Source organism: Martes martes (genome assembly GCF_963455335.1).
Source record: "Martes martes genome assembly, chromosome: 2".
NCBI lineage: Eukaryota > Metazoa > Chordata > Mammalia > Carnivora > Mustelidae > Martes > Martes martes.
Window position 1 is genome coordinate 151,606,598 of NC_137889.1, and position 13,471 is coordinate 151,620,068.

At 41.5% G+C, this 13,471-nt stretch overlaps 1 protein-coding gene across 14 annotated transcripts in view; it reads right to left on the reverse strand.

Moving 5' to 3' along the window:
- LDB2 (LIM domain binding 2) overlaps positions 1 to 9,181 on the reverse strand; it is a 375,417-nt gene extending 366,236 nt beyond the window's left edge. For all 14 annotated transcript variants that reach the window (XM_080796093.1, XM_080796085.1, XM_080796096.1 and 11 more), the window contains exon 1: positions 8,648 to 9,181. In XM_080796093.1, the coding sequence (XP_080652219.1) occupies positions 8,648 to 8,779 (132 nt within the window). In that variant the 5' untranslated portion in view covers positions 8,780 to 9,181. The remainder of the gene's footprint in view (positions 1 to 8,647) is intronic.
- Between the last annotated feature and the right edge of the window lie 4,290 nt (positions 9,182 to 13,471).

The window sequence follows — 13,471 nt, forward strand, 5'->3', positions numbered from 1 at the left end:
CACAAGATCATACACTAATATAACTTTCCATATTTTCTGTTGTGCAAATCACTTCAAATAAGCTAATTAATGGCCCTGAAAGCCCTTTCCCAAAGTGCAAAGTGCTCTAGGAAATGTAAGGTACGCTCATGATTCATCTCATAATTCATGGCTGTGGGCCCCTAGGTAGATCCAAAGAGGGAGAAGTGGTAGATATATCAAATGAGAAAAAAACACTAGGATAAGTGTAAATATTTTTAATCAGAAGTCGGGAGACTCCCAGCAGATTCACACCACCCAGAAGGCAAAATTCTCAGGTCAACACTTTCTTCTCAGAAGAAATTCCCTTTCCAGACTTCTTTTCTCTGCAGGTCTGGCTGAGCATTCTATCAATGAACACTCACCGGGCTATTAGGCTCACAGATTCTTTTCCAGCTGTAACTGTCGGTAAGATTCAAGGTAAATTTCAGCGTCGATGTGGATAGTACTGATACAATGGAATTTCCTTTATTTAACTGGTATATTTTGCATATCATCCATGTGCTCAGGAACACTAGGGGGACAACTACGAACAAGACAAAGAAGGCCTCTGCCTTCACGCAGCTCATATTCCATGGAGGACAAGCAGATGCTCCAGAAATAAACTAGAAGCAAGAAAATATCAGCTTGCTATAATTTCTATGAAGAAAATTATCAGGACATGTGATGAAAAGTGAGTGGGGTTAAGGGAGGTCATTTTAATTGAGGTGATCCAGGAAAACCTCTCTGTGAAGAGGACATTTAGGCTGATCAGGAGAGGACCTACAAAGTGCTGGGACTCATGCCTTTCATTGTCACTATCTTCTTTGAGGCAATTAATTGATTACCTGCAAATAAAGCCAACACTGTGCCAAATTCTAAATCCAATTAGATCTGCTAATACTTCTATGGGTTATTATAGAGGAATCTGTATATCCATCCTACCACTGAGGGCAAAGGCATTGAGACTTGCACGAGCTTGGAGAGATAACAGATCCAAAAATGCCCCTTGTGACTGGAATCTGCTGGACACGTGGTAGGAGATAAGACTGGACATCTGGAAGGAGCAGATCAATCCATTCTTCTATCTAGAGCAAGGAGCTTGTTCTAGGTGTAAGGGAAAGCTCAAGAGTGACGTGATCGTATTTATGCTGCAAAAATATCACTTTGGCTGCTTGGGGGGGAATAGATTTAAAGGTGGTGAGAAGGAACAGGGAGCACAATTAGCAAGCCATCCTAATCCTGAAAAGAGAGGATGGGGTTGCAACATCACCAGAACAGAGTAGTTCCCTCTTCTTCAGAGGGGTCTGTCACATCTCCAACACTGGGCCTTCTGTTTGCAGTTGGAAGACTACAATTTCAAACTAGGTTAGTCGAAAGTGGTGGTAAAGTGAGGGCAAATCAGGGCTTCCAAAGGGGCATGGGGGGCCTTTACCACACACCTGCTTTGGGGGGGAACACTAGATGGTGGAGTGAGAAGCTGCAACCCCAGGGATGCCCAGGTATGGACTCGGTCTACGTGGGTCTCTGAGCTCTACTTTTCTTGTATCCATTACAGGACAACCAGAATGCAGGTGTCTCGGGCTTGGGGTAGATGAAATAAGGAAACCCATCTTCTGTCCAGTAATGGGCAGGCATTTATGGTAAAGACAAGGGCCTCAGTGGGAGCTGAAGTAGGCTGCAGGGATAGGGAGGGAACATCAACCCCCAGCAAAGAAAGGCGGAGACACAAGGTGTGGAGATTGCCTCTTAGAAGGCGAGTGGGAAGCCCCTGTGTGTCTTTCTTTTCCCTAAGATTCCTCACTCAGTACCTGCAAAGGAAGCCAAGACCACACCAAATTCTAATCCTAATTTAATCTCCTAATCTCATTATTTATGACAATCAAAACATCATCTTCCCCAGAGCATACCTGAGAAGAGTCAAGCACTGGACGGACACCTAAATATTCTTGGGTAAAAAAATTAAACATTTAGATGATTATGCATAATCATTCTCTCCAGAGGAGACCACTTCAAGGAATACTGAAGACACTCGTTCTTCAAGAGGGAGTGTCATTGTGGTTCTTTTCTCTCAATAACCAGGGTATATTGGCCATCTCTGGCACCATCCTGTGGAATTGCACAGGGTCTCTTTTGAAATCAGTCAGGAGTCTAAGAGACAAATAGTTAAATCAAGTCAGGTAGATGAGGTCACGTTTCGAGCCACTGCCAAAGTCAACCTGTCCTAGGGAGAAAAAATGAATTTGTTCACCAAATAAATTTCTACAGGTGAAACTAGAATCCTAGCTAGTATTCCCTGTCTCCAGAGAGGTGCTACAGCAGAGAGGTTAACAGTACAACCTCTAAAATTCAACTAGCATCTGTGTGATCTTGGACAATTTACTTAACCCTTTGTTTCCTCAGGGAAAACACAGTTAGTTGTACCTACCTCCTGAGGTGATTGTGAGGATTGCATGCGCTGACCCACAACAGTCACTCAACACCACACTCAACACAGAGTGAGCACCGTGTAGATGGTAGCTATTTCCACCCTGACCATCTTTCTTAAGGGCATATCCCCTTTAGGACGTGGACACACCCACAATCCACCCCGTATTAATCTAGCATGGCCCCTTACTGTAAGTTTGTATGTATTCTTCATTACCAAATTGTAAGCTTCTAGAGGAATCAACTCTATATTTCCAGACTCTGGGATTGTCATTGCCTGAAATATGGCAATTCTTGAAGAAATAACTAAATTTTGTTTTAAGTATTAATAGTTCCCTGTGTCCAGATGCATACTCCTACAATTTAAGCTTTTTTTAAAAAGCTAGGCTTGAACTGATGAAAGAAAGAAAGAGAGAGAGAGAGAAAGAAAGAAAGGAAGGAAGGAAGGAAGGAAGGAAGGAAGGAAGGAAAGAGAGAAAGAAGAAAGAAAGAAAGAAAGAGAAAGGGAGAAAGAGAGAGAGAGAGGGAGGGAGGGAAGAAGGAAGGAAGAGAGAGAGAAAGAACAATATCTTTGTCAGATAATGACAAAGGTATATGTAATATCTACGTAGTCAGTTGAACATTCCTTAAAGCTGTTTTCTGACACTTTAAAAAAGAGATCGTTTTCTAAGATCAATTGTATTTGGAGACCCACCAACCAAACCCAAATAAGTTTATGAATCTTGTTCTTGACAATGGATAAAGTTGGATGTTTAGAGTTGTTTGTTTTATGTTTTGTTTGCTTGTTCAGAAAGGAGGTGCTCTGTGTTCCTCATGAAAAATGAGTTACTGTGGACAAATGTAATAAAAGGAGATTTATAGCCCTGTTCTCCATACAATTTAAATTAATTTCTTTCTGAAACCCAAACAAAAAGCTAAATGCATAACAAATGCATACGGGTTTTAAATCCTATATCATAATTTACACACCAAAAAGGAAGAAATTTAAATGTGCATTGATTTTAGACTGATAAGAATCAGTGTTGACTGTGAGTTGAGAGATTTTTTTTTCTTCTTGGCCTCCTACTAATAGTTAGTTTGCAGCAATTTTTAATTAAAAACAGTTCCCATAGTAAGAACATGGGGGAAAAAAAGACGTCAGGAAAATAAAATCAGTACGAGAGTCTTGCAATTTGTTTTCTGAGGTCATGTAGAGATTTTGAAAAATAAGAGAGTTTGGAAGTTCTCATTTTTAAAACTGCACTTTTGGTTTCATTTAACATTTTCAAAACAGCTTTCCTTACCACTACCAACGCCCCCTCCCCCCACTCCTCACAAACCCCTTCGGAAAAACTTGGAAAGTTCTCTGTTTAACACTGAAAATCATTCATAAGACGCAGTGTAACAGCAGCATTTTTCTTTCTAAATTTCTAGGAAAAAAAATCCAAGTTATCACAAAACATTTCTCATGTTTTTCCACCTATCCAAAATACCTAATCTCATTTTAACTAGACTCCGTCTGAACATCATGGATACTAAGCTACCCCATGAATAAACATGATGTTACAACGTGAAACCCTGTGACTGAAGTATATAAAAATGTAACTGAAAGAGAAGAATGAGAGCCCCCCACCCCCTCCCACGCCCTCCCCTGGGAGCTGCAGAGTTGAGCAAGGAGGGGTGCAGGCAGCAGATTTAAATTTCAAGGTCTTCAAACATTTTTCGCGTTCATATTAAATCCTGTAAAACCAAAAACTGTAATTCTAATAAAAACCTTGTGTGTGTGGCTTCCAATTGTAATCACAGTTTTCTCTTTTGGAGTGGGATGTGTAATGTTGATAAAAGAAGAAAAAAAACCCTCGAAACAGAAGAAATACATAATGGAACCCACACTTTCCTGGAGTTTGTGGTGTTTTATTAAAATTAGAGTATTGCCAACAGGAAAAATAAATATATACTTAAAAACAGCTTTGTTGCAATGGAGACATGTTGGGTCATTTGAGGAAAAAGAAAGGTACAGAAAAGTTAAGCTACGAGAATGAAGATTTTTATAACTTGATAAACTTTCTTAAATTCTATAGTAATGCAACAGTGAAATCCTCTCACTAAAAATGAAGGTCACTATGATGTGTCCCATATTTTACCTATTTTTTTCATTTCACAGACCTCAGGAAATTAAAAAAAAATACTATTTACTGTTAACTAATTACTGAAGCTTTTTACAGAGCAAATTCTGGTATCTGTAGACCACGTTTTCATAGGCTATCTGCACTCTGCGGAAATGCTAAACTCTTTAATTGTGCAGTTGTGTTCTTCCCAGATACATTTGGGACAGCAAGACCATTCAAATACAAATATTTTGGAAGATGTCGGGTAAATCATGGTAGCATACACAACGGAAAATGTCACCCCCTTCCTCCTGCCTGGGAATTACAGTGACCAACAGTGACGCAAACCTCAGAGTTTCTCTTAATTTCATTTAAAAGGTGGAGGGGGAGAGGACACCCACACATTTCTTTATGAAATTCCACTGAGATTCTGATGTTGCAATTAAGTTGTATTTCCCAGAACAGCCAATAGCATTTAAAACGTATTTTTTGTTGTTTCTGTTCGCTTTGTAATACAATTCATGGTCCTTTAAAAAGGTCCTATAATCTCTGAGACACTTGCTTTCCTTTGCCACGGAGATTTGGGACACAAATCACCTCATGGATAAATTAATGGTGGGGAGGGTGGGGATGAGCACTTTTAGGAGAACAGGAGGCTGATGCCCAAAGCAGCTTCGGGGCACACCAGGCCCCTAGAGGCACTGGGATTGTGTTATTTCCAGTGACATCGTTCTTGAACTCTCTCTCCTCTTCCATCTCCGGGTTCACTGATGGACAAGTTAACAATTGTTTACTGAGTACCTACTTTGTCCCAGGAACTGCGAGCTCCAAGCGTTACTTTAAACAAGACTGGCAAGGTCTCTGCCTTCAGCTTTTTCTCCACTTTGACTTCACTGTTTCAGTACTACTTGTGAGTTCAAACTGAACACCATGAGCACAGAAGTCATGTCTGTGCTCCTCATGCTGATTCATAATACGTTCTCGTACGAAAGAAAACCAAACCCGGGACGTTTGCAGCATCTGAAATTTTTAAGACTCTTAGGAGTCTCGTGAGGTAATTTTCAGATGAGGAACCATGATCTATGCCAAATAGTTTTAGGAAGTGACAGAAACAAGAAAGGAACAAGATTAACTCCCAATCCAATGCTCTTTAAATTCTTACCACCCAGCTTCTGAAGGACTTTGATTTAGGTGGAAGAAATGCAGCAATCTCAAGAGAACGCCCCTGGGATCATCTAGAGGAGAATAGGTAAGCCCCATGGTTCTTTACCAGGTTCTTTGTTTTCCACAAATAAGGAGGTTTCTAGGAAATTTCTATGAACTTGACTACAATTTATTCATCAACACCGATCTGCAACAATTTCTTTCTAGCCAAGTCTATGTTCAAATAGAAATGAGGGCTTCCCAGTATTACCCAAATTGTGTGTGTGTGTGTGTGTGTGTGTGTGTGTGTGTGTTATTAGGAATCAATGAAATAATACAATGTAGTATAGGATCAGGAACCAGAAGACAGGAGAAAGAAGTGAGTGTCTCTTCCCAAAACGACTGAACACCTTGGTTACGTTGCAAAAGTCACTCAACAATCTATTTGATTTTGTGTGTGAATAACCTCTTAACTCTTTCCTGGCTATTATTATATTTTGTTTCAACCGTCTCTAAAACTCAGAACAACTTTATCGTCAATAACCATCGTGGAAGGCACAATGTAACTTCCTCATGAGAAGTTTTTTTGTCTAAATATTTTATTTTCCAACTACAGACTATGATCAAAATTTAATATTCAATATTAATATTTAAATATCATAAGAGAAATTATTTTATTCTCTCCTCTGTTTCACACGAAATGAAAACAAATTTATGGCCTTTGGGTTCATGACATCATTTACTGCTTGGCAAAGAGAAAAGAAGTGTCAGGGCAATTATTTGGGTAATTGTAAAAAAAGATCTAATTAAGGAGGGGGAAAGGTTCGGGGTTGGCTCTAGAACATACCAGAAAACACTTCACGGTGATTTTTTGTCACGGTCAGAGAGGTTTTAAAAAATCTTTAAGATATGTCAGAGCAAGCTTTTCTCTCCAGTTTCTTGAGCTAGGAAGCTGTTTGGGTTTTTTTTCTTACTCAGAGAAAAATCTTGAAAAGTAATACCCCATATTCCAAAAGGTAGCAGTTCCTGAGTTCAGCTCTCACAAAAGATAATGTGGCTTTTCTAAGGAAACATACTAGGAATAGGGGACTTTTCAAAGGTTTTCTCTCAAATGGGAAACAAATGTGGGACCTTTCTGCATCTGCAGATTTTCGTGAGGGCCAGGACAGGGAAGTGCCCACATCATCTCGCTCTGAACGGGCCAAGTGATAGTTTAGGAGCATAGGGGGAACACAGATATGAGGGAAATCTGCCTGTTCTCCTAACCAAAGAGGATGGCAGAAAAACCTCATTCCACAACTTCCCAGAAACTTTCTAAAACGTAAGCTGGACGCGGGTTATTTTTAAATCCTGTTGCTGTTCAAGAACTGAGCCCTAATGGCCCTTGTTCTCTTGTTTTCAACCAAGTATATTTTTAAGACCTTCTTTAACCCCAGATTTTTATTGCAATGAATGTGTGTCTGAACTACAAGACATTTTCTATCCCCTGAATTCTGATAAGCAGGCTATGACAACCAACAGTTTCTGCAAGAATTGAAGAATCCCACAGATAGTTCCAAAAAACTGAATGAAATATACAAACTGTAGCACACACAACAACAAGACACAAGAGTATCATTTACTGCCAACAGGTCACCATTCTAAGCAAACCAGGGTTTACACTTCTGTAAAAGCTACTGTCTTCTGGGGAAGCAACAGGATCATCAATTATATTTAACTTCTATGATCTATAAAGAAAATAGCAGTCCTAAAGACAACCCAGTTTAAAAAAAAAAAAAAATCAGCCCTTGTCCAGCAGTTAGCCAATCAGAAAGCAGGTCACATCTTGTTAGCTGTATTAAATACATTAGGCGTCATGAATTCTCCATGGCTCTGTTGACAATTTAAGCAAGTGTGTTTTATTTTATCATACAACACTAATTAAGTCCTTTCCAGAGCTGAGAGTCAGTCTGCAATCTAAAATTCCAACAAAGCTATTCCCTTAAAGCTCTCTGCCACCAACCCTCCGGGTATTTGCACTCTGGCAGAGAAGACGGGAGTCCCAGCGATTCCTACTTCCTAAAGTGACTTTGGTGCACCTATAACAAACTCCTTCTCAGAACACTTCAACACAAAGCCCCAACTTACAAGCAAACGAACAGCCCAGCAGCAGGACCCGCCAGCCTAGCTAGCACAGAGAAAAAGTCAACTGGCATTAAATATTTAAATTGCAGGAGGCAGTCTGGAGTTTTGCATTTACAAAGTTCTGAAAGTCCTGTTCTCTGCTCCCAGAGTTACTGGCCGAGAAGGCAGAGGCTCGCTCCCTCTTTCAGGCACAAGATTACAAATATGCAAAACTCGAGCTGACTTGAATGCAGAGCCAGCTCCCGGTGGAAGGTAGAGCTCCTTGGGAGACACTCCCATCAGCGATAAGAGAAAGTCGAGAACCCCCTCACCCCAAGCAACTGGTTTCTGAATTTAACATGGAAATACACAAACAATGTGTCCCTCCAGGGCTAGTTCTGAAAAGTGTAGGGGGTTACCCTTCTGCCCACTCCACCTCGATTTTGATGACTTTGAAAAGCAAATGCAGGTCAAAGCAGACTTCCTCGGTGGGGGGGGTTTGTTAAAAATTTATTTTGCCGGATGCAAATGATTCCCCAAATCCCTGGGAATTATATCTCACGAAACACCAAACGGGACCGACTCAGAGCCTGCAAGCCCCAGAGTTCGGGAAGAACAGCCTATTTGGAGACCAGGCAGGCGAATCAAGTGCTGGGTTGTCTATTTCAAGATTCCGGCAGAAACTGTGCCCAGCTCCAAGAGTTGCTGTGCCTGGAAACCCAGCGTTCAAACTAGTGGATTCATCCTGGCGCTCATTTCCACGTACGTGGTAGTATCTAGTGGGACACTTCCCACAGAATTCAGCCAGCAACCCAGGAAAAGCCCATGCCCAGTTTAAAAAAAAAAAAAAAAAAAAGACGCAAACACACACCCAAGGTTGAAGTACTTACCTCTGTGCGAGACTGCAGTCTCTTGTTCATCTCATAGATTCGGTACTCTGGCTGTACCATGTATGGTGTATGTCTCCTATAAAATGGGCCGAAAGGAGAAGAATAGAAGGGGTCATGTGGTGTGCTGGACATCTTGCCTGCTTGTCGAAAATCAAGCTAAACAGAGTATCAGTAACGTCCATGCAGAGCACATGGGCTGTGTTCCTCACAGTACAAAGTAGACGCACGCACACGCTCACACACACACACACAGAGGCAGGCAGGCAGGCAGGCTGAACACACTGGCTGGGAACTGCTGTTGGAGCCCTCTATAGCAGGAGAGGAGAGGGAGAGCGAGAGAGGAGGGAGGGAGGGAGGGAGGGAAAGAGGGAGGGAGGGAGCACGGGAGAGGAGGGAGAGGGAGAGAGCAGGAGCTTCAGAGAGGAAGGGAGGTTGGTAGGGAGGAAGGGAGGAAAGGAGGGAGGGAGGGAGAGAATGAGAGAGAGAGAGAGAGAGAGAGAAGCTGGATAGCTTTAGGCACCACTGCTTGTTTTTAAAGAAGCAGTTTGTGGAGAGGTCATTTCCTGTCCACACTGTAGACTAGTTCAAAAATATAATTCTCCTCACAGTCTGACAGAAGTCTAAGGTTTGGTTTTAATTTTTTTCTCCAGCCAGGACCCTTCACAACCTGATTGCTAAGCTTGTTAGCATATAGGTGGTTTAACCGCTGCCTGAGTCGCTCACCCCTGACAGACACACTGTTGTAGTGGATCAGAAATGTGATTACTACCAAATACAGAAACACTGCACGGGGGTCCCTGGTATTAGAGCTGGGGATTCACTCGCATGCCAAGGTTTCCCTCGGCACTCATCTCCCTATATAGTTTTGGTTTTACTTGCTGGTGTTCCAAGGGCTTGTTACAGCCTTTGCAACTCACCCACTCCTCACCCCCTGCTCCCCCACAATCAATCCTTTTCCCAGGCCCTCCCTCTTCTCCCAAGGCTTCACTCAAGCAGGTTTAAGGGGGCCTGGGTTCGGGTTACAGAGGGTTTTCAGGTAAAAACAATCATTCAGAATGTGGAATCCCTAAGACATATCCATGGAGCAAGGGTTGTTTTTGGTTTTTTTTTTTTTTCCCTTCTTGAAAAGAAAAAAAAAAAAAAACTACTCCCAAAGCCGCCCTCCAAATAAGATAGGAAAAGCAAGAAGGAGAAAACTCCCCCAAAAATGACCATGGAAAATTCGGTTGAGTAGGAAATTGCAGATAATTGAATGGCTCATCCCCAAATAACATGTCCAACTCTGATGCAGGCAAGGTCTTTATTTTCCAAGATTGGTCAAGAACATAAATCTTTTCGCAACTGAGGTATATGATAACTGGAAGAAAATCCGCACAGCGCAGGGAAGGGTAAGGATCTCTACGGAGAATTAAATGATCTATATGACAATCAAATTCCACTGGAACCAATGATAACCAGACATATACCCTTAAACAAAGCCCAGACACAGAAAATGTAAATGTATTGAGCTAATACCTAGTGAGGTCTGTGGTATTAAGAAAAGAAAGCAGAGACCACCAAAAAGGGTGATGTATGCAAGACCTGAATGTAAATGCATGCAAATGAGACATTTCTTCTTTTTAATAAGCAGATTAATTAACTTTCTGCCCCAATCATGGCTTGGGGTATCTCCAAGTCACTAGCCAACGGAGGATAAGGTTTCGCTAATTCTGTAATTTACACTCTTAAGAATACTCAGGGGTAGAAATACCCCCAAATTGTTGTCTTGCTCAGTCCCTTTCCGTGATTGTCTGAAATGTTTGCAGAGTCCACCCCAAACTTCCAGTGCAACCCAACACAGTAATGTCCCTTGCCAGGATGAGATTAGGGGAGGCCTTACACTAAGGCTGCTTGGAACTTGTTTGAGAAGACCCCAGGGCAGGCCAGCATGCTTGGTTTCAGGTTTCATTACAAATCCAAAAGCTGGACTAAATTTGCTGCAAGGTTTGTCAAAACACACAACCTTCTAAAGACAGGATTTCAAACAAATTTGGCTTGATTTATGTTTTGGAATGATGGCCACTGCGAAATCTAACGGCTCCTTGCGTTTAGATCCCAAACTAAAGAATTTCCAAAAGTTTAGTGCCTGCCTGAGTTTGTGTTTACGTGGCTGGTTTTGGAAGAAGAAGCAAAGTCACACCTAGCGGGCATGTACAGCCCAATATTGATCAAAAAAAGGAAAAACTCGAAAATCCATTTAGGGAACTCCTTTCTAATAAGGTTAAATTTTACTCTCATTAATTCTTGCAGACAATTCCAAGTTATAATTGGAAATACTGCTTCCTGTTAATATCTAAAGACTCCAAATTCAGAAGTATCTGAAAGTTTATCATGCTTGAGCCATGTAGGTTTTCATCTCTACTACTTCAGGAGTCTCTAAACCAGTCTCCCTGTTCAGATCCACAATTCTTGTACTTCGTCTTTATTATAATCAGAATGTTGATTACAGAAAAGAAAAGTTGATCTTGCCCCACATTTTCCCTTCAGTGTTTCCCTGCCCCAGGAAGAAAATGCCCATGCTCCTTAGCATGACACACAGAGCTCCTTAAGACCTGTGCTCATGCGTGCTCTCCCTGTCTCTCTGTCTCTATCACACACATACATACACACACCTCATTTATTTGTTTGTTTGTTACACTTGGTCTTCCTAAAGTTACAATCTTGTTTCATGCATGCACACATTTGTACTTTCATCCTTTGTTTCCCTGCAAACTTTTACTCATCTTTCTGTCCAGTTAAATTGTCTCCTCTCCTGTGAATATTTTCATTATTCCTTCATTAATGCATTTATTCCAGTTACTCCATCCATAGCAGAAGGGGGCACAGACCATAGCACTGACCAGAACACTTTGCAACCCTGGTTCCACGACTTCTCTGCCCTGTAAACTTGAGCGAGTGACTTCATCTCTCTTTGATCCTGTCACCCCATTTTAAAACTGAAGACAGAGAAAGTGACAATACGTAAGATCATTGCAAAGGATTAGATGAGATAATGCACTACAATATATTAGAATCCACATGTATAAATTCTCAAAAAATATTATTCTTATTAGGTACCTATTACATGCTTAAGCACTAGGGAACATTAGGAGGTCAAGGTGGATAGCAGATATGCTTCCTGCCTTCTTTTCCCTTGTAGTCCACTCAGGGTAAGAGAGACAGTGTAGGAGAACTAAAAAGACTTTGGGAACATGATTTCGAACTGTAGTGTGTGCTGTGAAGGAAATACAATAGGTCCCCCTTATCCAAAGGGGTATGTTCCAAGCCCCCCAGGGGATGCTTAAAACCGCCATTTGTACCCAACGGTTTGTATACTATGTTTTTTCCTATACATGCATATCTTTGATAGAGTTTAATTCATCAGTTAGGCACAGTAAGAGATGAACAATAACTAATAAAAAAATAGAACAATTATAACACTATGCTGTAATAGAAGTTATGTGACTATAGTCTCTCTCTCTCTCAAAATCTTACTGTACTGCGTTCTTACTTACGTACTTACTGTACTGCATCACCCCTCTTATGATGATGTGAAATGACAGAGTGCCTGCGTGTTGAGAGGAAAGGAGGTGAATGGCATAGACATTGTGACGTAGTGCTGGCCTGCCACTGATGTTCTGACCGTTTCGTCAGGAGGAGCACCTGCCCGCAGCTCACAGCTGACCACTGGTCATTGAAGCTGCAGAAAGCAAAACCCTGGAGAAGGGGTGTGGCAGGGACTGCTGTAAATAAAAGCAAGAGATGGAAAGTGATGTCCCCATTTGGGTCAACACTGTGTCTTCTGTTTTCTTCCTCTGGAGAATTTACATGTAAATGTATTAATTGCTATCATTTATTAAGTCCTTAATGTGGGAGGCTCTCTGCTGAGTGGTTTACACAAATATTCTTTATTGATCTTGCAATAAAGCTATGAGATCGATTCGACCACACTCTCCATTTTACAGATATGGAGACTGGGGCTTCAAGAGGTTATGAAACTTCTTCAAGGTCATACAGCTAGTAAGTGATAGGGACAAGATTCTTCTGCATTTCGCTGCTGGAAGCCCAGGTCCATCTTCAGCATAGGGCATCTCTGCTCTTTGACCCAAGTGGCTGGTGTGGTACTGAGCCCACAGTAGGTGCTCAAATCATACACACCTAACTAAATGGAAGAAAAGACAAAAGGATGAAATGTCTCCCATTACCTAGATTTTATTCTTTGTCCTGCTCAATTTCAGCATCCATTGTCCCCCTCCCCCACTTCTATCCATTCTCCCTGAAGCCTTGCCAAGCTACTCCTACTTTTCTGTCCCAAATCTTCCAGAACATATTCCCAAAATTGCCCAGTTAAGTCTTTAAGGCTTTGCACAATTAGGTCACCTGGCTGGTTTTACCAGTTCCCTGTTTCTGGAGGGACCAGCTAAGACTCACTTCACTCTGGCCCAGGGCTGAGCATGATAAGTGAGAGAAATGATGTGCTCATTTTAAGGCTGCAAATCAACTCCTTTGGGAAACCATAGGGAAATCCAATAAGCAGTGTTTGTCTACCATAGAAGAATGAACAGAACTAACCCCTGGAGTGACACTTGTACCACCCCCAAAGACTGAGTCATGAGTTCGCATATAATTTTGCATGCTGAGTACTGAATAAGCTCTAAAAGTCCTCACAGAGACGTTCAAGGTGACTGAAAAGCTGGCCTACATTCACACTAGGTCTAAACCACAGAGTGTTTTGTTTTCCTTTAATTTGAAATACTTGCCAACAGTGTACAAAAATAAAGAAGTTCCTCTAAAATCCAGATTTTC